General features: G+C 50.6%; 2 protein-coding genes across 2 annotated transcripts; one reads left to right on the plus strand and one right to left on the minus strand.

The window, feature by feature from the left end:
• Nucleotides 1-9,161: 9,161 nt before the first annotated feature.
• On the plus strand, nt 9,162-12,641 carry RACK1 (receptor for activated C kinase 1; the record flags this gene model as incomplete). Its single annotated transcript, XM_079548003.1, has 8 exons — nt 9,162-9,270; nt 9,817-9,988; nt 10,766-10,913; nt 11,205-11,300; nt 11,425-11,535; nt 11,745-11,885; nt 12,262-12,372; nt 12,525-12,641. 8 exons carry the CDS (start codon nt 9,162-9,164, stop codon nt 12,588-12,590), a joined length of 954 nt encoding a protein of 317 aa, XP_079404129.1. The 3' UTR covers nt 12,591-12,641.
• Nucleotides 12,642-14,131: 1,490 nt separating this feature from the next.
• On the minus strand, nt 14,132-18,808 carry TRIM41 (tripartite motif containing 41; the record flags this gene model as incomplete). Its single annotated transcript, XM_079547997.1, has 7 exons — nt 14,132-14,649; nt 15,046-15,173; nt 15,740-15,762; nt 16,145-16,375; nt 16,873-16,968; nt 17,398-17,898; nt 18,530-18,808. 7 exons carry the CDS (start codon nt 18,806-18,808, stop codon nt 14,132-14,134), a joined length of 1,776 nt encoding a protein of 591 aa, XP_079404123.1.
• Between the last annotated feature and the right edge of the window lie 1,276 nt (nt 18,809-20,084).

The raw sequence follows: 20,084 nt of genomic DNA on the forward strand, positions 1-20,084 counted from the left end.
ATATGAAATATAAAAAAATTATAAATATGTGCATATTGAATTCATAACATTCATGTTGTGGGGATGAAGCCCAGCACAGCCCCCTGGCTTTGGGGTGACACTTACTGATTTTCAGATCGCGTTCCTCTGCAAATAAGAGAGAAATAAAGAGAAATCAGGGCCTGGCTGTGCTCAGCCCACAGCGCAGACATTCAGGTTCATCTTGAGGTGATTTTTCTTGGCTCAAAATCTGCGTTTTTGGGGTCTGTTTATTCATCCGAGCCTTCGATTTGAAACGTGAGTCTAACAGAAATTGCCCCCGTCCCATTCAAAACTTCAGAGATGTGAAAATAACTCCAGATCAACCCAACTGAGCTGAAGGGAGGAAAGGGGGAGGAAAGGGGGGAGGAAAGGGGGGGGAGAAATGCAGGAGGGAAGAGGAGGGAAGGGGGGGGAAAGGGGGGAGGAAAGGAGGGGGAGAAATGCAGGAGGGAAGGGGGAGAAATGCAGGAGGGAAGGGGGAGAAATGCAGGAGGGAAGGGGGAGAAATGCAGGAGGGAAAAATCCCCCCAAAAGAGAAAACCAAACCCAAGGAGGGAATTTCCTTACCGAGTTCCGCCGCGTGTTTCCCTTAAAGAGAAAAGAAATGGGGATTCAATGGTTCAGATCTTCTCCCAGTGCCATCACTGATTAATAAATATCAATATATATCTGCTCAACATCGCCAAAATTGTGATGTTCAATGAGTCACGCTCAAACGTGCAGAAATACGGATTTAAAGAATAAATCCCCAATGGGAAAAGGCCTCAGGTGGGAACATTTTGGGGTCTCATTCCTGGTTGTGTTTCCCTGAGCCCATGCACAGAAACCCAGAGACATTTCCACTCTAAAAGCCCAAATTCCCCGAATCTCAGCCCCCAGCAGTGCTGGTGCTCAAGGTTTGATGCTCATCACCTTCAGAATTAAAACACGCTTTTGGTGGCTGCAGCACATTGAAGCATCAAAAAAAATTAATTACATTTAACCCTTAATGGAGAAAATTAAAGGCACTTACGAAGTTTCCTGCTGTAGTCCCCTAAAAATAAGCAGAAACAGGGGATTATTATATATCTGATGAGCCATTTTTGCTCACGTCGATGGGGGAGAGACTCACCAACTTCTGCAGTGAGTTCCCCTTAAAAGAGAGATGAAAAAGAAATGTTATTTTCAAATTTAGCCTTTTTTCTGTCAATTCACAGACAGCTGACGGTGAATTATCAGCAATTTGACCCCAGCTTCACGTTAACATTAAATTGATGCAATTTCCTCCTTTCCAATGGTGGAAGCAAGCCCCTCACGTACCGATTTTGGTGTGACGCTGCCCTGCAAGAAGAGAAAAGCCAAAAGGGGGTTATTTGCCATCGTTTGTGCATCCCAAATTTAAGCCCCTTTATCATTAATTTCCTGTTGTGGGCTGAAGGCAAATTTGCTTTGGTGATGTGATCCACAGCTCCAATTATTTGGTGTCAATTTGGGGGGGGTTCGTTACTTCTTTAATTCTGCCTTTAGGATATTTAGTTTTTCATCAGGTCAGTGAAACACATGGAAAAAGGCAGAAATAATTAAATGTGTTATAATAATATAATGCATATTATAATAATATATTACACACATTAGATATGGCATCATTATATATACATTATATTACATATTGCATGATTAATATATACTATGTATATATTATAATATAGAATAATATGTAAGCATATATATGTATATGTAGCATATAGTACATAATGAACATAATATATAGCAATCATACAATATTTTATAATCATAATATTATAATTTTATGATTAATTATAATCATAATTATATTATATATATTAGTATTATAGTATATAGTATATATATATAATTATATATTATATTATATATATACACTATATATAGTATATATAGTATATGTAGTATATGTAGTATATATATAGTATAGTATTATATATTATATATTATATACTATATATTAAATAATTTAGTAATCATAATATATAATAATATAAAATATACATCATATATGTCCCGCCCAATAATAATAACTAACATAATAACATAAGGCAGGCATTGATGCATGCTAATAAATAAAAATAATAACAAAAAATGCAATGTGGAAAAAGGCATAAACAAATAACTGTGCAACAATCCGTACGAGCAGCAATAATAATATTGATCCATATTATTAATGCTACTAATAGGTGATAATTAAAAACACACACAGAAGGGCAACAGACTCACCGAGTTCCACTGTAAACAGCCCTGAGAGCAGAAAATGCCATCAGACCCCCTTGCATTGCTGAAACACCCCGAGATTTTCCCTCCCCCCCTTCGAAATTTGGCTTTGATTTCCCCAATATCTGCAAAGATTCCCTCGAGCCACCCGAATTTTGTTGGATTTGAGGAATTCCGGCCTCATTTCCGTGCTGAAACAGCAGGAAATCACCCCGAGGTGGAGGTACAACACGTGGAGCAGCACTTACTGATGGTAGCATCGCACTTAGCTACGGAAAACAAGAAGGAAAAATGAGTAAAAGCAGATTTGGATCGGTTTTCAGGTTGTCCTGACCTCTATCAACCGGTTTATTTCCACTTACTTCCATAAATACTTCCATTTATTTCATGGGAATGGGGAAGAAAAGGGCTTACCGAGTTCTGCAGTCAGTTTGCCTGTAAAAAAAGGGAAAAATTAAAGTTTGTTTTACATCAGATCCCTTCTTTTCCCTTTCAGAAATGAAGCCGTTCAGGAGTCGATCCAGAAGTCACCCTCTGTCGATAGAATTATCTATTTTATATCCAATTTATCTTCTGGTTCACAGGGCAGGTAGCGGCAATAAGGTGCATGGGCATCGTAGCACAAAGCGTGCCATAAAGCCATTGGTAAAAACACAGCGCTGCCATCAGGCAGGAGAGGAAATAGGGAAGAAAGGCACGGATTCGGGCACGACGCCCATTTAGGATCAACGTAAGGGGCGGAGAAAAGCAAAGTTTGGGGAAAACCGTGCTGAAAAGGAGAGATTTTAGGGGCACGGCGAGGAAAAGCCACGTCTTGGCTCGGGTTTTAATCAGGAGGAGGAAGGCACTCACGGAGCTTGGAGTCACGGTCCCCTAAATGGGAAAGAAAGGAGGAAAAAAGGTTAAAATACACATTTTCCACACGGCGCCCTCCTGCCCTCGGCCGGCAGCTCTGCTCAATGCAACGCTCGTTTTACCCACTTCCTCCCCCCCCCCGTTTTTATTCCATTGCAAATGAAGCGAAGCACAGAAATGAGCTGCCTGGGTGCAGAGTTCCCGTTTTTAAGGGCTTTCAGCTCAAAACCATGCATGGATTTAACGGCACCACTCACCCAGCAGCGCAGTCAGTCTGCCTATGGAACAGGGAAAAAACAAACCAACAGAAAAAAAGCCATTATTTTAATTAAAACAGCGAAAAAATGCAAGTCTGAGAATGCAAAGAAACGGTTCAGACTGGGGGAGAAAAGGACTTACGAATTTCTGCTGAGAGCTTGGCTGCCAAGGGGGAAAAGCCAACAAGATTATCTGCCTGTATCACCGATCCCTTCCCCAAATTAAAGGGTTTTGGCCCCAAAAATGGGACACTCACTGATTTTCCTATCGCGTTCCTCTGGGAAGAAAAGAGAAAGAAGAAAATTAATATTAATCACCTGCATTTCCTCCAGCCGTTGGCCCCAGCACACTCAGATCATTGCTTTTATTTCTCACCTCCCCGTCTACAAAACCCAAAATCCCACTTTTTTGGGGGGACATTTACTCCATCCTCAACAATAAACCCCACGTTTCTCACACACCAGAAATCAATTCTTCAGATAAAAAAATAAATCCAAATATTCTTAAATAGCCTTAAAAATACCCAAAATGTTCTTAAATATGAGGGGGGGGAAGAGCAGCTCCACTCACTGAGCTTTGTGTCAACGTCACCTGAAAGCAAGGAGAGAAAATAAATGGAGGAATGCACAGCAGCCCAAATCCAACCAAAATTATCATTTATTTTCCTCCAGTTCTCTGAACTTTCTGTTCTTTTCAATATTTTACCCCTTTCATCCTTTTTTTTCCCCCCCGTTTTTAAACGTTATCCCAATGCATCCCTCATTTGTGTTTTAAAAGTAAGGCTTTTTAAGGACATCTGCTTTCATTCACCCCGATCTTCAAGCAGAGGAAACCCCAAACTCTTCACACACACAAATATACACAAATATATGCAAATATATACATACATATGAATAATTGAGTACATCTATAGGAATTCATGAGAGCATCTATAGGAATGAATGAACGTGTGCATACATCCACTTCCATACACACATTTTTCCACTTCACACCCAGCACTTGTGCAGAATTAGGGATAATTTAATGGGAATAAACCTTACCAAGGTCTGATGTGAGCTTTCCTTAAAACAGAGAAACAGATGAGCATTAGTTTCAATTCTGAGACATAACAAAATGCGTTCACTGATTTCTCCCCCAAGCAAGAACCCATCACCCCCCAATTAATTCCAGAAGGAAAATGGCACTTACTGATTTTCCTATCACGTTCCTCTGGAAGAGAAAACAAAGAGAAACACTGTCAGAATTCCACCTGGTGGAACCACCTTCCAATTTGTGATCATTGCAACCTGCAGCTGTGAGGGGTCGGAGCCTCCTCCCAGCCCAGGTTGGGTTACATTTGTGTGTGTTTATGGGGGGAATAAGCATTTTTTCCCCTAAAAAACCCAGCAGAGATACAAAGCAGAGAGCAAAGGGAAGCACTCACCAAGCTCTGCAGTCAGATTGTCTTGAAAAAGAGAAAGAAAGAACCATTTCTCATGGGCTTCGCCACCCCTTGGATCAGAACACAACGTCACCCAACGACCACCATTTCTGCAGCCCCTCTGTTGGCTTTTTGTTGGTTTTTACCCCAATATTCGTGTGAAAAGCGAGGGATAAACCCCATGGGAACCAGCTTAAGATGCACAGAGCCCTGTTTGGTAGGGGGCACAAATAGGGCTCTATAATCACACATCACACGTAAGCACAAATGACTTACCAATCTCAGCCATGAGTTCCCCTTAAAACAGAGAAATGCATCAAAACATCCATTAAAAAGGGGGAGATTTGCTGGAAGTCGTCCTCTGGGCCAACCCTCAGCCCTCCCATAGAGGACACTCACCATCTTCTGTGTCACATTCCTCTGGAAACAACAGAGAAATGGACGTGGGTTAACCCCGAGGAGCAAAAAGGACCCCCAGAATGCCCAAAGCTTTGCCCCTCCTCCTCCAATTCTGCATCCTGACTCAGATGCGGACAAACCCAAGAGCTGAAGGGCTTCTCCCAGTCCCCACTGCTGCACCTTTGCACCTTGACAAGAAGCCCAAGGCACTCACCGAGCTCCGTGTCACTCTCTTCTAAATGGAATAAAGAGAGATGCATACACACACCTCGGTCATCGCTGATGGTAAAGGTGTCGAGACGTGCATTCAGACTGAATAAAATAAGCGACTTACCAAAATCTTCTGTTAGCTTCCCTTAAAACAGAGGAACTCGCGTTAATTCAGGCCCTCCACACTCAGATCTCACCATAAAGGCAGAGGAAAAAAAGGGCACTCACTGATTTTTGCGTCCCATTCTTCTAAAAGAGAGACAGAGAGAGCGCTCAGCCCTGCGCCCCTCTCTGTGGGTGCTGCAAAGTCCCCTCCAGAGGGGCTTCTGCACCCATTTAATGCTTTTCTATTGAAAATAATAGTCCAAAAATGCACTGTTTATGAATTTATCTAATGTGGGGTTTGTTTCATGTGTTTAAGATACGGGGAAGTGCAAACATAAGGGAAGAATAAAGGAAATGGGTATCAGTGGGAGGTACGTGTATCCTCTATGCATGGAAAGGGACTTTTTGATGGAAACAGGAAGAAAATCACTCACCAAGATCCGCGTTCCTCTTCCCTGAATGAGAAAAAATATGGGAAAAATGGGAAAAAAACCAGATCTGGAACATTGCTTTGCTGATAAACAGCACCTCGTGAGCTCTACCTGATGCCATCATCACGTCCTCTTCCCAATCAGAACCACTTCCAAATGTCCACCTGATGGGAGAAGAGGAAACATCGTTAAAAGATCACAATTAGGAGACAAGCAGACCTGGAATCTCCCACCATCCTGATGCCCAGAATAAGTGGGAGATAAACGCATAGAAATAAATGGGAGAAGGGATAAATATTTGGGGCCACTGATGCTTTATGCTGCTTTTCTCAGTTTGTGGACTTTGTCATTGGAGATGGTTTTTTTGGGTCTGCACTGGGAGGATTGGTGAAATTGTGGCTGAGATGTTTTATATCTGAATCAAAGGAATCTGCTGACCCCCAAAAGGGGCACAAAAAGGGCCCAGCCCTCAGGCATCTCTGTTAGATGTCCACAGCACCATGAATTCCACTCTATCCCATATGCAAACCACACCAGGAAGTTGTTACAAGTTCATCCCTATGTTCACAATGGCATCAGTGTCCTAAAAGCCCTAAAAATTCCTATTCACTACAGTGGCGGAGGTGAAAAAGCCGTGAAAAAGCAAAAAGCCCCCCAGGAAAAGCAGAAATCTCAATGGGAATAGGCAACAAATCGCACAGGAAAGGCAACAGATCCCATAGGAAACATCAGTCAGGCTTTGTTTGCTGTGTTCTACCCCTGTAGATCCCACTGGGGTCTCAGTCAGATAAACGCTGTTACGAGGAGCTAAATTTGTGCCAAGAAAGCAGAGGAAGCAACTCCAATGATTTCTGTGTTGCATTTCCCTACGAGAGAAATAATACAGAAGAACCCGTTGCTCTTTTAATCCTTCCCCTGCTTTCCAGTGCTGTCGGATTCAGGTACGGGATTCTAAAAGGTTGTTTTGCTCCTCGCTACCACAAACGGATCGCGTTTCTCCTGCATCTCCCAGGCCCCATAGAGCCAATAGGATCCCCCCAAATCCTGGGCTGTGGGAAGAAAGAGAAAGGCTTACCCCGACCTGCACCGTAGTCACGTTGCGCCTGCTTTGCTCCTTGCTGCTGTGATGGTCACGTCCGTGGGGGGCTGGAGATTTTTTGGCAGCTCCGTTTGTCCCAGGAGGGCAGGAAATGGGTATTTAGGATTGCTGGAGGGATTGCGTGTCCGCAGGGAGCTGGAAGGGGTCACTGCAGGCACGACAGCTGTGCTGGCAGCAGGGGGACGTTCCCAGAGCCTAATTATAGCCTACCTAAATGCCGAGGGTGGCAGGAGGGATGGGGAGCCCTGTATAGACAGGAACAGGTTTCTGCAGGGAAGGGTAGAAATGGAGGGGAGAGCTGGTCGCCTCTCTGCTCTCAGCCATGGGTTGGTTGGAGGATGTGGTCTGTGAGCAGACCCCAATGTCAAATGGGGCAGCGTTGGTTTCTGGGCACCAATGGGGCAGCAGCCACTCCTGGCCCCAAATAACGTGACAGCACTGGTGAGCAATGCCCTAAAATAAAGAGATATGAAATGAGCTCATGCCTATTCCTTTCTATTTTGCCCCTCCTGCTCATCAGGACAGAGGGCACCTCCTCCCCCACCCGCAGTTTCTCAGCATTTGGGATTATTTCACAGCATTTCCTCCCGGCTTCCTTCAATCAGCCAAACAAGCACGAAAATGCAGCGCATTCCCACAGATAAACTCCTATTCCTGTATTTCTTTTTTGCTGCTGAACAACATGAAACGATGTGAAGTTAATAAAGGATGTCTAAGGTTGTTGATCTCACTCTGAATTAAGTCACTGAGGACCTTTGCTGCCTCAGAAGTAAACAAAGAAGGATACGTGTGCAATATAAGAATTTCAGAAGGGATTTGTCAACCTCCAAACCCAAAAGGGGATGAGTGGATGGATGGAGAAGGGGTTTGTTATGGTGATAGAAAGGGAACCGTAGGGGCACCCGAAGGGTTTTCCCTTAGAAGAATGTGGCCGCTGGCTCCAATCTGGGCTCTTCACGTCACTCAATGCTTTAGGAAAGCAAATCCTCCTGCTGTGATCCAGCAGAAAACCCTGGGAGAGATTCCTTCATCCCGGAGAGCTGACGCCCATTTCACCTTTGCCATTTGAGGTCTCCAAATCTGGAACGTCTGGAGTGAAATTCAAGAAGCTGCGCTCACAGGGCTGTGAAAAACGACGTGGTGGTGTCCAACAAATGGCTCCTTACCTACGGGGTCATCCAAGCAAATCATTCCCACTATGGTGCTTGATGAGTCATGCCTGTTTTGGGGCAATTTTCTGGATTTTAAGACACGTTGGCACTTCAAGATGTGTTATTCCTGGCTCTGGAAGCGTGTCTTGGCTGAATGCTGCAAAAAATCTGAACCTAAATGGGTTTAGGAAGGGCCAAGACTGAATTATTTCCTGCTTTAGGGATTTATCTGCACGAGTATCGTCAAATGGGGACCAAAGGTTGTATGTTAGGTGATAAAACCAAGGTGAAAATGCAAAACTGTTGCTGGAAAAAGACAGATCTAATAATAAGAATGATCTGCTGATGAGGACAGATAGAAAAAGGCCGATGAGTCAAAATGGGGGCGGAACACAAAAGGACGCCAAAAATTTGTAAATATCACCATCAACCACTGCTCACTCGAATGGGTGCTGAGCAATGGGGAGGGGTCACAGCCCCCAAACAGCAGCGTGGGAGGGATGGGAAGGGAAGGGGAAGGGAGGAGGACACAGTGCTTCCCTGTTTGCCTTCCTGGGTCAGATCCTGCTCAGGCATCACAAAGCTGGGCTGGCTGTGGGATGCAGGACAGCTGCAGGTGATGAGCACAGGCTACATGCCCTGCTCTTCCCTGTCCTGGCACAACAGGGATAATAAAAATATTAAATATGAAAGGCTAAATAATAGAAAATGTTAAAGAAGTTGCCCTGCCCGCACCTCGCGTCCCTGCTGCGGCAGAGAAAAGCCTTCCCCGTCCGCCTCCAAAGCCCATTCCCTCATTCAGCGTGCCCCTCTATGGGCGCCGCCATCTTGACCCCCTTGCCGTACAACGCAGCGGCTACTTCCGCTTCCGCCGGAAGTCACCGCCCTCTTTCTCTCTCCGCGCTGGCGGCCATCGCAGGCGGTAGGAGCGGATCGGGCCGGGCCCTCGATTGAATCCGCTGCCATCCTCCCGTCCCGCCGCCGCCATGACGGAGCAGATGACCCTCCGCGGTACCCTGAAGGGCCACAATGGGTGGGTGACGCAAATCGCCACCACCCCGCAGTTCCCGGACATGATTCTCTCCGCGTCGCGGGGTGAGGGCCGCGCCTGAAGGGTTCGGGCCTGGTCCGAATGGGGGGGGGGGCGGAAATGTGGGGCTGAGTGGGGGCGGAATATGGGAATATGGGGGTGAGAGGAGGGACTGGGAGGCCTATGGGGGATGACAATGAAAGTGGATAAGGGGAGACAACAGTGCTTGAGGAGGGGACTATGGGGGAGCCATGGCAGGGGGGAAATGGAGGGTGCAGGGCTTGGGGACAGGGAGCTGCAGGGCGGGGAGGGAATTGTGGGGCCTACGGGGGAGCTGAAGGGGAATAAGGGGAGACCATCAGTGGTAGAAGAGGGGGCTGGGGAGGAACCATGGGTGCAAGAAAGGGGGGAGATGGGGTGTGCAGGGCTTGGGGACAGGGAGCTGCAGGGTGGGGAGGCTGCGGTGTATGAAGACATAGGGAGGGGTTGGAGGGTTGAGAGGAAAGGGTGCTGTGTGTTACCTTCACATTGCTATGGGGGAAATAAAACCCTGTGAGGACAGGAATATGAGAAGGGATGGAGCTGATGGTGCTGCCTTTCCCCCCTTCCAGACAAAACCATCATCATGTGGAAGCTGACCCGTGATGAGACCAACTATGGGATCCCGCAGCGCGCCCTGCGTGGCCACTCACACTTTGTCAGCGATGTGGTCATCTCCTCCGATGGGCAGTTTGCACTGTCGGGTTCGTGGGATGGCACCTTGAGGCTGTGGGACCTCACCACGTGAGTCCTGGGGACAAAAAGGGCTTCGGGGCGGAGGGATTTGGGGCAGAGCTGGGCTCTGTGCTTTGTTTGGGGGTTGAGGTGGGTGAAAGGTGTGCGATGCAGCATGAAAATGAGGTGACTTCCTCTTAGGTTGGGTGACAGATCCTGCTGGGAGGGAGGACCGAAGCGATTCCTCCCTCAGCTCCCTCTCCCAGTGATTACACCTGACACAGCGTGCTGATCCTCCGGGATCTGAGGACACGTCCTGCAATTATGATGGGAGAGAAGCAGGTGGAGCAGCACAGGGGGTTTGGTTCTTCCTTCACCATCACTGTGGGGTACAGACAGGAGCAAGCAGGCTTTTCTTTCAGTGTGATTTTGGGATGCAGAGTTTGGAGTGAGGTTGGAGCAGCTCCAGCTCTTCTTTCACTGCAATTTTTAGTGTGCTGGAGGAGAAGAAACTCAGGAAGCAGAACTACCTCAGCCCTCCAAAAGCATTCAGCATTTACGCTGCTGTGTCCATAGAAGCTGAGTTTTATATCCTAAACTCCTCACGGTTATTCCAATCCCATATCAAAAGCTTTGGCACCCCTTAGCATTCCTGTTTGGAAGGAGGAAAGGAGCCAGCACTCTTCAACCCAGATGGAAAGCGCAGATTGCCCTGTTTTATCTCGCTTTTCATTCAGAATTCAGGCAGTGCAGCAGGATCTCCTCAATGGACGCGAGGCTTAATTAATTTAATTGTGCTTTGCTGAGCTTTGTCCCTCCCGTGTGACCCCCCTGGTGTTCCTGCAGAGGAACCACCACGCGCCGCTTTGTTGGCCACACCAAGGATGTGCTGAGCGTCGCCTTCTCCTCCGACAACCGCCAGATCGTTTCGGGCTCCAGGGACAAAACCATCAAACTCTGGAACACTTTGGGCGTCTGCAAATACACGGTGCAGGTGAGGCAGCGGGTCTGAGTTCTCACGCTGTGAAAACAAACCCCTTTCTGCTCGTTTCTGAGGCCGTGTTCCCACGTTTCTCTCCTTGCTGTGTTGGTTTTGATCCATAATCCGCAGCTACCAGCTCCGGCCTAATGATTACAAGTGACACGGTGACCTGCTGACCTTTCCTTTTGGGGGGTTTGAGGACACGTCCTGCAATTATGAGGGGCTCGTGGAGCGGTGGGATGCAGCAGCTCGGGTTGGGGATGCTTTTCATTGCTCTCAACCCAGCGCTGTTCCTCTCCTCAGGATGAGAGCCACTCCGAATGGGTTTCCTGCGTGCGCTTCTCCCCCAACAGCAGCAACCCCATCATTGTCTCCTGTGGCTGGGACAAGTTGGTGAAGGTGAGAGGAGCGGCTCCTTTGGGGTCTGTGCGACGTCCTGGGGAGGATTTGAGCAGTGATCAGGAGAGGGTTGTTGTTTTCTCTTCCATATTTCTGACCCTGTCATGTTTGTACCCTCATCAAGGTTTGGAACTTGGCTAACTGCAAACTGAAGACAAACCACATTGGCCACACAGGATATCTGAACACGGTGACCGTCTCCCCTGATGGCTCCCTGTGTGCTTCTGGAGGCAAGGTACACCCTGGGGGGAGACTGAGGCTGAACTGCAGCCTATTCTGGTGTCCTCACAGCTCAGTGCTGTGCCTCTTATTATCCTGTGACAACTCACCCACATCTCACTCACAAACCGAGAGCTGTTTCCGTGCTGGAAGGTTTTAAAAGGACAACTGGAACAAAGCCACAGGTTTGATGGTTTGCTGTGATTCCTCTTTGCTGCCCCCCAGGACGGCCAGGCCATGCTGTGGGACCTGAACGAAGGCAAGCACCTGTACACTCTGGATGGAGGGGACATCATCAACGCGCTGTGCTTCAGCCCCAACCGCTACTGGCTCTGCGCTGCCACTGGCCCCAGCATCAAGATCTGGGTATGGAACGGCCCTGTTTCCCCCCAGAGAACCACTTTTCTTATCCTGTGTGTTTGGGGGCAGCTTTGCAGTCGAAATCCTCGTCCTGCCCCACCGATCTCGTGGTGCAGAGCCCTTTTGGTCACGTGGGATGGGTCGCCCTGGGGGCACTGTCCTCATCCCCCGCATCTGGAGGGTGGTGTGGGGCATTTGTGGGGCACAGCCACTGCTCTGCTGTGATGAAACTTCGATGCCATCTGACTGCATCCCTGTGGGGAAACCCAGAGGCTGTTTCTGAGCACCCCACTGCCTGTTGTGAGTTGGAAGGGTTGGGTTTGGCTACAACAATCTCCCTGCAGGAACTTGAATCCCTCATGCTCTCTTCTGTCCTGCACAGGACCTGGAAGGCAAAATCATCGTGGATGAGCTGAAGCAGGAGGTGATCAGCACCAGCAGCAAAGCTGAGCCACCCCAGTGCACCTCTCTGGCGTGGTCTGCGGATGGGCAGGTAGAAGCATCCCCTCTTCCTCGCAGCCTTAAAACTCCCTGCTCCTTCCAGCACCTCTGCCTTGGGGAGCTGCCTCCTGAGGTCTTTACCTTCGTACCCTGAAGGCTGATTTCTGTCTCTTCCTGATCCAATTCCTCCATTTCTCTCCTCAGACGCTGTTTGCTGGCTACACAGATAACCTCGTCCGGGTGTGGCAAGTCACCATTGGAACCAGATGAGGACGTGGCAACAGCACACAGATTTTATGCACAAAACTCAATAAAAGAGCGCTCTGTTGAGCTCACGGCTGCCTCATGTCCCATTCTGGACTTGGCACCAAGGCTGTGCCCACAACTGTAAGGATGGGGACATCGGTGCTCTCTTCTCACATTTGGAAGAAGGGACTCAAACGTCTCCCTGAGCCCTTTGTGGAGCAGTAGCAGCCCACAGTGAGTGCAGACCTGGGGAAATAGAGCCATGGACAAAAAGAAAACACCACCACCACCAATAGAGGCACTAAAGATGCTGTGAGAGCAGAAGAAGTGGTAGCACAGAGCTTGGTTCACCCAGCAGCCTCCATGCCTTCACAAGGTGCTGAAGGGAAACAGCCCAAGCCCAATTACAACTCATTAACTTAAGATAAATGATGCAAGGCTTAAGTCACATCTTACCAGCAGGAGTTAACAGGTAGGGCTGCACCAACTCCTGTCCCCTGCGGGCTCTCAATAAGCAAGAGGCTCAGCTTTAAAACTTTATTCTTTATTATTATTATTATTTCTTGACATTTCAAAAAACTAGATCTCCATTTAATTCTTATTTTAGCCAAAAATATTTTGAACTAGCTCTGTAACGCCAACAGGAAAAAAAAAAAAATACCAATCCACCAACAAAAAGAAGTAAAACACAACAGGGTGCGATCAGAGTCTCTCTGGTGGGACAGGATTCAGCTGAAAATTCAACAGCAGCTGAGAAAAGGGAAGAGAAAATAAATATCCCCACCTCAGAGAGCTCTTAAGCTGCGAGGGGAAATGAAGCTGCTTACCACCGCTGCGGCGCTGCGCTCTGAGCGGCCTCAGAGGTGGAAGCTGCCCGATTTTTTGCACCCTCCCCGGCCTACGTGGCCCTAAATAAAGTGCCAGGCCCACAAGAAATGGTTGGCGAGGGGACGACGGGGCGGAGGGAGAGCTGGAGACCCCCAGAGATGGGAAGAGGAGCAAAAGGGGAAGGTGGGCAAAGCGGCAGAACAAGGAGGACGTGGAAGGTTTGAGGTCCAGATGGCGGCTGGATGGGAGGGGGGCAGAAGGTGGTGCCCCAGAACTGGAAAATGAAAAGAAACGAGGCTCCTTGGTGCGCCTGAGTGAAAAGCTGATGACGGGTGTCAGAACGTACAGACCCAGCTCCTCAGCTCGAGCTCTGCAACCAAAGAGCAAACAACGCAAAGCTCGACCGCAGGCTTTAAACAGAACAGGGAACGGCACGCTGGAAAGCTGCTGCAGAGGGCTGGGAAAGGCAGAGGGCAGCCCGTAGCACCAAGAGCTGAAGGGAAAACCTCCAGCGAGGAGATTGGATCCCTTTTCCAAACCAAACCAGCCTGGGATCGCGACCCCGGAGAAGAGCTGGGACGAGGACAGAGGCTGGGACAGGAGAGAGGAGGGAAGAGGCCTTGTGAGCAAGCAGGTGCGAGACAACAAGTGCAGCGTCGGGTCCCAAAGCGGGACCCAAAGGATGAGGCGGGGTGGATGGGGGGCGGAAAGGGGAAAAATCAGAAGCTAGAGGGCCATCAGGTGCAGATTTTGATACGAGTGCCCTTAGCCAGGATTCGGAAAAAGGGGAAGATGCGCTCGTGGAAGGAAGCGTTGAAGGTGTGGATGTGGGTCATGCTCTCAGCGTTGTAGAAGCAAAGCTGACCCCGTTCATAGTCCAGGTAGACGCCGAAGCGCCGCGGCCGCTCGCTGGGTGACAAAGCCATCTGCTCCGTGGCCGTCAGCGCTTGGTACTTCTTCCCATTGGTGCCAACGCACCAGATCTCCCTTTTTTGATGAGGCCCCATGGTTTTTTCTTTACGCCGAGCCGTCTCGCGTGCAGCCCCCACCGCCCAACCTTTCCTGCCCCCGACTTCTACCTCCCAGTAGTGGCGGCCTGTGGTGAAACCCTGGGATCCCAGGACGCAGTAATCGGAGTCGAAGCGTTTGGGGTTGTCGGGGAGCTCCTGGCGCCGCTCTGCCAGCTTCACGCTGCGGCGGTCCAGGGAGAGGCTGAGGCGAGGGTGAGCGGTGTCGGGGTCCAGCGTGATGTCGGCTGCAAGGAAGGCAGAGTGGGGTTGGGTTGGGGGTCACCCGGCACTTTTTTCCCCTCGTACCCCAGCCCTAAATCCTCATCTGGGCTCATATCTGCGCCGTGCTGAGCTTGAGGCGCCCATCCCTCATTTACAGTGAATCCAGATCCATCGCTCCCAGTTCTATGCAGCAGCTACAATAAAGGAAAACCCAGGACAAGGCAAAAGGGAAAAAGCACGGGGAGAACAGAGGGATGCTGCTTTTCCTAAAGGATCGTAGGGCTGCACAGCATGGGAGCACAGAGCGGGAAGGGGAACCCCGACAGAGCTGGAAGGGAAATCCCATCCCAAGTGAAAGGATCCAAGGAGGAACCCCATCCCGAGTAGGTGGATCTGTGGAAGGAAGAGGACTTTCTCACCCTGGGGGACTTTGCTGAAGGCTTTCTCCATCTTTCTCATCACCACGTCCTGCAGGAAATAGTTGCGGTATTTCTTCCCCACATCCACCAGCACCATCTCGGGCTCCTGGAATTTGATGTTCTCGCATCTTTTTTTTGGAGGGGAGAAGGAAAGCAGAGAATTTCAGCAGCAGAAAGGAAGAGAGGAGGCCCTGCATGCAGCCTATATGTGCTCTGGAAAAACCAGAGCAGGGCACGGATCGGCCAAACTGGTTGCACTGGTGCAGCCAGCCTCCCCCACCCAGCAGACAGAGCCACGTGCATCCATCGTGGCTGAGAATTCCCAGCATGGCTGAGAACTCCCAGCACTGCCCATCTGTCTGCCAAGACGTGGAGAATCCTTTCTCCAGACCGAGGAGTTTTGCTATGGCATAAGCTCTGCATGGGCACAGCCACGCTTCCTAAAATCAGGGCCAAGATCTCCTCCCCATCCTTCTCCTCTCCCAGACGGCCCCAGTTTTTCTCCAGATCCCATTTACACCCCATCCAGGCAGAAGTTTCCATCATCCAATAGTTAGGACACAGCTTTCCCCAGCATTACCAGGCCCCAACTGTGCTGGTCACACAGGATTTAAAACAAAAAGCTCAAATGCTTTTTTGACATTAAAAAGAAAATAGTTATTTACACTGAAAAGATGCAAACAAAGTCACTGACCTGATAAAAGTGCCTTTGATGTCCTGTGGGAAGGAGGCAGCAAGGTGGGAAAGAGAAGGAAAGGATTAGGGAGGACTGATGCCAATCCCACCGTTGCTCCCAATAAATCCTCTTATCAGCCACAACTCAGCACTGAGCCAGGACGATTCCCTTCCCCACAGGGAACAAAGCACTAAAGGCACAGCCCACACACTGCTGGAGGCTTTCCTCACTAAAGCAGGCCCTAAATCTCTCTCATCCCCTCCTCTTGCCATTTTCCCTCAAAAACCACCACAAGGAGGGGTGGGGAAACACCCAGCCCACCAACTACAGGCACTGTCTGTGACACAGAAGCTCTCTGGAGCATTATTCCCGTCATCGTGCTATCGCCTTGCCATAAAGACAAGGAAAGGGATGGAAGAAGACCTTGAGCAGCTGCAGCCCATCCTGTTTGCTCTTATCTTCTGCCTCTGCGATAAGGCGGCTGAGGGCTGCACTCTGCTCCTCCAGCTGGCTGATGTTGCTGCTCTGCCGGGCCAGCAAGCTCTCATAGCGCTCCTCCAGCTGGTGCAGCAGGAGCACGTGCTCCCCGATGAGGAACTGGTGGAGCAGCTCGAAATCGGACTCGAATTCTTTGATTTCCAACTTCATCTTTTCCTGCAGAGGGAGGAAAAAGCGTTCTGGGAATGGCTGCAAGAGGGGGGCGCTGAGAAATCAGCTCCTTTGTGGGGTGCTGTGCTGTGCTTCCCTCAGTTTCATCACGCACCACAAGGTCGTGCGTATCCCCAATGCACCATGGCCAGAACCGAGCAAAGTCTGCACGGGTTTAGAGATGTAAAGCATCCTCAACTCAGAGGAGGGATACCGGCTCCCAAACCACCAATTCCCACCCAACACTGAGGCACACAGCTCTCTCGTTAAGCTCTAATTCAACTGGGAAACCGTTTCCAAGGCCTCGCAGCCCAATAATTGCAGGGAAGGGAATACGAAGCCTCTGAGAGCTCAGAGCAGCAGCAAAGCTTCTCTCTCTGCTCAGCCACCAAGACACTCCCAGCAGTGGTGATGGCTGGAACTTTGTGGATCTCTGCGGTCTTTTCCAACCCCGATGACTCTTCTGTACGATTCTACGAAGCACAGAAACCTTCAGCTCTTACCCTCAGCTCTGTGATCTTCTCCTGCTCATTCGACTTCTGCTTCAACACCGCATCCAGCTTCTTCTTCAGTGGCTCCAAGTGGCTCTGGAGTTTGTACTGAGGGAAGGAAACACAACTCAACAAACCCTGTCAGAGGAGGGGCAATCTCCTCTGTCCTCATTTTGTCCCTAATTTGGTGGCAGAGCTGAAAACGGAACCTCAGAGCCAACTTTCACACCACTTCCCTTCTGCTTTCTCTGAGGAACTGTGCTGGGAAGGTGGTTTTTTGTCAGAAAACGGGTACTCAGACCCTTCCACCTCCTCACAGCAATGTATGGTTTCCCAACCTCCCACGATTCCAACCCAACCAGCCCAGCAAGACGCACCTAGCTCAACCCCAACCTCACTTTCCCTTTAAGCCTCCGCTCTCCCACCACAACCCATCCCCCAAATCCCTCCTCCTTCACTATAATCCTCCCCCAAGCAATCCTCCCCCAAACCCCACCTCACCCATTATCCCCACCGTGACCCTTCCCCAAACCCCACCTTATAATCCTGCACCACCTCCTCCAGGGGCACAACGCTGTGATGCTTGTGACTCCGCGACTCCCTGCACACCACGCAGATTGCTTGCTCATCCACCTCACAGAACAGCTTCAGGGGTTCCTGGTGCTTCTCGCACAGATTCGGACACCCCCGACCTCCCGTTGCCACCAGGATCCCCGGATTCCCCCCAGGACCCCCTGAGGCTGAGGGGCCGGCGGGCGGCGCGAGGCGCTGCGGGTGAGGGTGGAGCTGCCGGATGATCTGCACCATGTTGGCCAACTGAAGGTTGGGTCTGAAATTCCTCTGGAAAAAGGTTTTGCGGCACTGGGGGCAGGTGAAGGTCTGCAGGCGGCGAGGGCGGGCAGGCAGGACGGGGGGCGGAGGGCTCTGAGCTTCGTCCTCCTCCTCCTCCTCTTCCTCCACATCCTCCTCCATCACATCCTCATCGTAATCATCGTCCCCAAAGTAGAGCTCTTCCTGCACCCCTCCGTCCCACAGCTCCTCTTCCACGGGGTCTGAGGATCACAGAATCATCAAGGTTGGAAAAGACCTTGGGAATCATCGAGTCCAACCCCCACCATCCCCACCGGGCTTCTTGTAGCAAGAAGGGACCCAGAACTGGGAACAGGACTGAGGGGCGGCCTCACCAGCACCAGCACAGAGGGACAATCACCTCCCGCTCCCATTAGCTGCTCTATTTCTCACAGAAGCCAGGTGCCATGGGCCTCCTTGGCCTCTTGCAGGCTCACATCCAGCCCCGAATCCATTTTCCTCACACAGCTCTCAGCCACTCTGCCCCAGGTACAGCTGCATGGGGTTGCTGTGACCTCAGTGCAGATCCTGCTGAACTCCACTCCACTGCCCTCAACCCATCGAGCCCAGTCCAGACCCCTCTTTCGGGCCCCCCCCACCTTCAGGCAGATCAACGCATCCCCCCAGCTTGGCATCATCTGCAAACTGACAGAGGGTGCCCCCCATTCCCTCCCCCATCCATAAAGACACCCAACAGGACAGGCCCAAACCGACCCCCAATACCTTCCCACAGCTCTCCATCCTCCTCCTCCTCGCTCCACATGTCGTCCTCCTCCTCCTCCTCCCCACCTCCATCCTCCTCCTCCTCCTCCTGCTCCACGTCCAGCTCTTCCTCCCCCAGCTCGTCTTCCTCCTCCTCCTCCAGTTCTTCCTCCTCCTCCTCCTCCAGCGCCGCGGCCCCGCTGCTCTCCTCCAGCTCGGCCTCTCCTCCTCCTCCCCACAGCTGCGCGATGCAAACCCGGCAGAAGTTGTGCCCGCAGCCGATCGACACCGGCTCCACGAAGTAGTCCAGGCAGATGGCGCAGATCGCCTCCTCCTGCAGCGTCTCCACCGGGTTCAGCCGCCCCGACGACGCCCCGTCGTCGCCCACCGCCTCCATGGGGAGGCCCCGAGGCCCTCTTCCTCCTGCCCCGAAGCCTTTCTCCTGCCCCACAGCGAAGCGCTGGGGCCCGCCTCGAGGCCCCGCACCCCCGCAGGCTCCGCTCCTTCCTCGGGCCTCGCCGCTCCCCTCGCCGCTCCCCCCGGGGGCCGCTCTACCTCCCTCCCTCCCACCGCCGCCGTCGTTCCTCTATGGTACGAACTCCGCCAACCAACGGCAGCACTTCCGCTTTCCGTCCCCTTTGCCGCAAGCCACGCCCCGTTTCCAGTACCACCGGACCGGAACTTCCGTCCTATTTAATGCAAGCCACGCCCCCTCCGCGCAGCACTTGACCGGAAGCGGCCCTCCTGTCGCTAGGCAACGGGGTGGGCGCTCTAGGGGGCGTGACTTCCGACTGCTCCGTCTCCGGGTAGCTCAGTCGGTAGCGCGCGCGCGCGCGCGCGCTGCTCTCAACCGTATGACCACGGTTCAAGTCCCACTTCGGGAGCATCAATTTTACATTTTCCCTTTATTTTGTCACCCGCCGCGCTCTGTCCTCACCGGAACCGGCGCGGGATCGGTCCGGAGCGGCCTGCATCTGCGAATCCCGCACCGGAGCCTGGAATCGTTACTTCATGTCTCCATGGGGTGGGGCGGCTGTCAGCGCGTTTCTGTAGTGTAGTGGTTATCACGTTCGCCTCACACGCGAAAGGTCCCCGGTTCGAAACCGGGCAGAAACACGACTTTCACTTTTACTCTTTCCTTTTTTTTTTCCTTTTTAATTTTCCCACTTTTAAACGTCCTGTTTTGCCCATTTTTTCCTGTTTTTCCCCTCTTTTCCCGCTCCCTGCAGCACTGCCGGACTGTTCCCATAGGGATGCATTCTTTTTCCTAATGCAGCTCTTCCTCGTGGGTTCGCAATTTCCTAGAACCCATAATTAGCAGGATAATTACGAAAATAATTAAGCAGAATAATTAGTACTTCTCTCTGTAATCACCATGAAGTAATGCCCATGAACTATAACCAGCAGGAGCCCGGCTAGCTCAGTCGGTAGAGCATGAGACTCTTAATCTCAGGGTCGTGGGTTCGAGCCCCACGTTGGGCGCTTGGATTTTTGCTCAAATTCTCTGATTCCAAACCCACGTAATTCCGTTCAGTTAAGCAGAGTCGCATCCAACGCAGCAGCGTGCAGTGCACGTTGTACCTCAATACATTTCTATGTTTCAGCGCATTTCTGTTTTTATTCCAATGTTCGTCTATATTCCATCCCAACAAGGAGACCTCAATGAGTTTTCT

This window comes from Tetrao urogallus, assembly GCF_951394365.1.
Source record: "Tetrao urogallus genome assembly, chromosome: 37".
In the NCBI taxonomy this organism is placed as follows: domain Eukaryota; kingdom Metazoa; phylum Chordata; class Aves; order Galliformes; family Phasianidae; genus Tetrao; species Tetrao urogallus.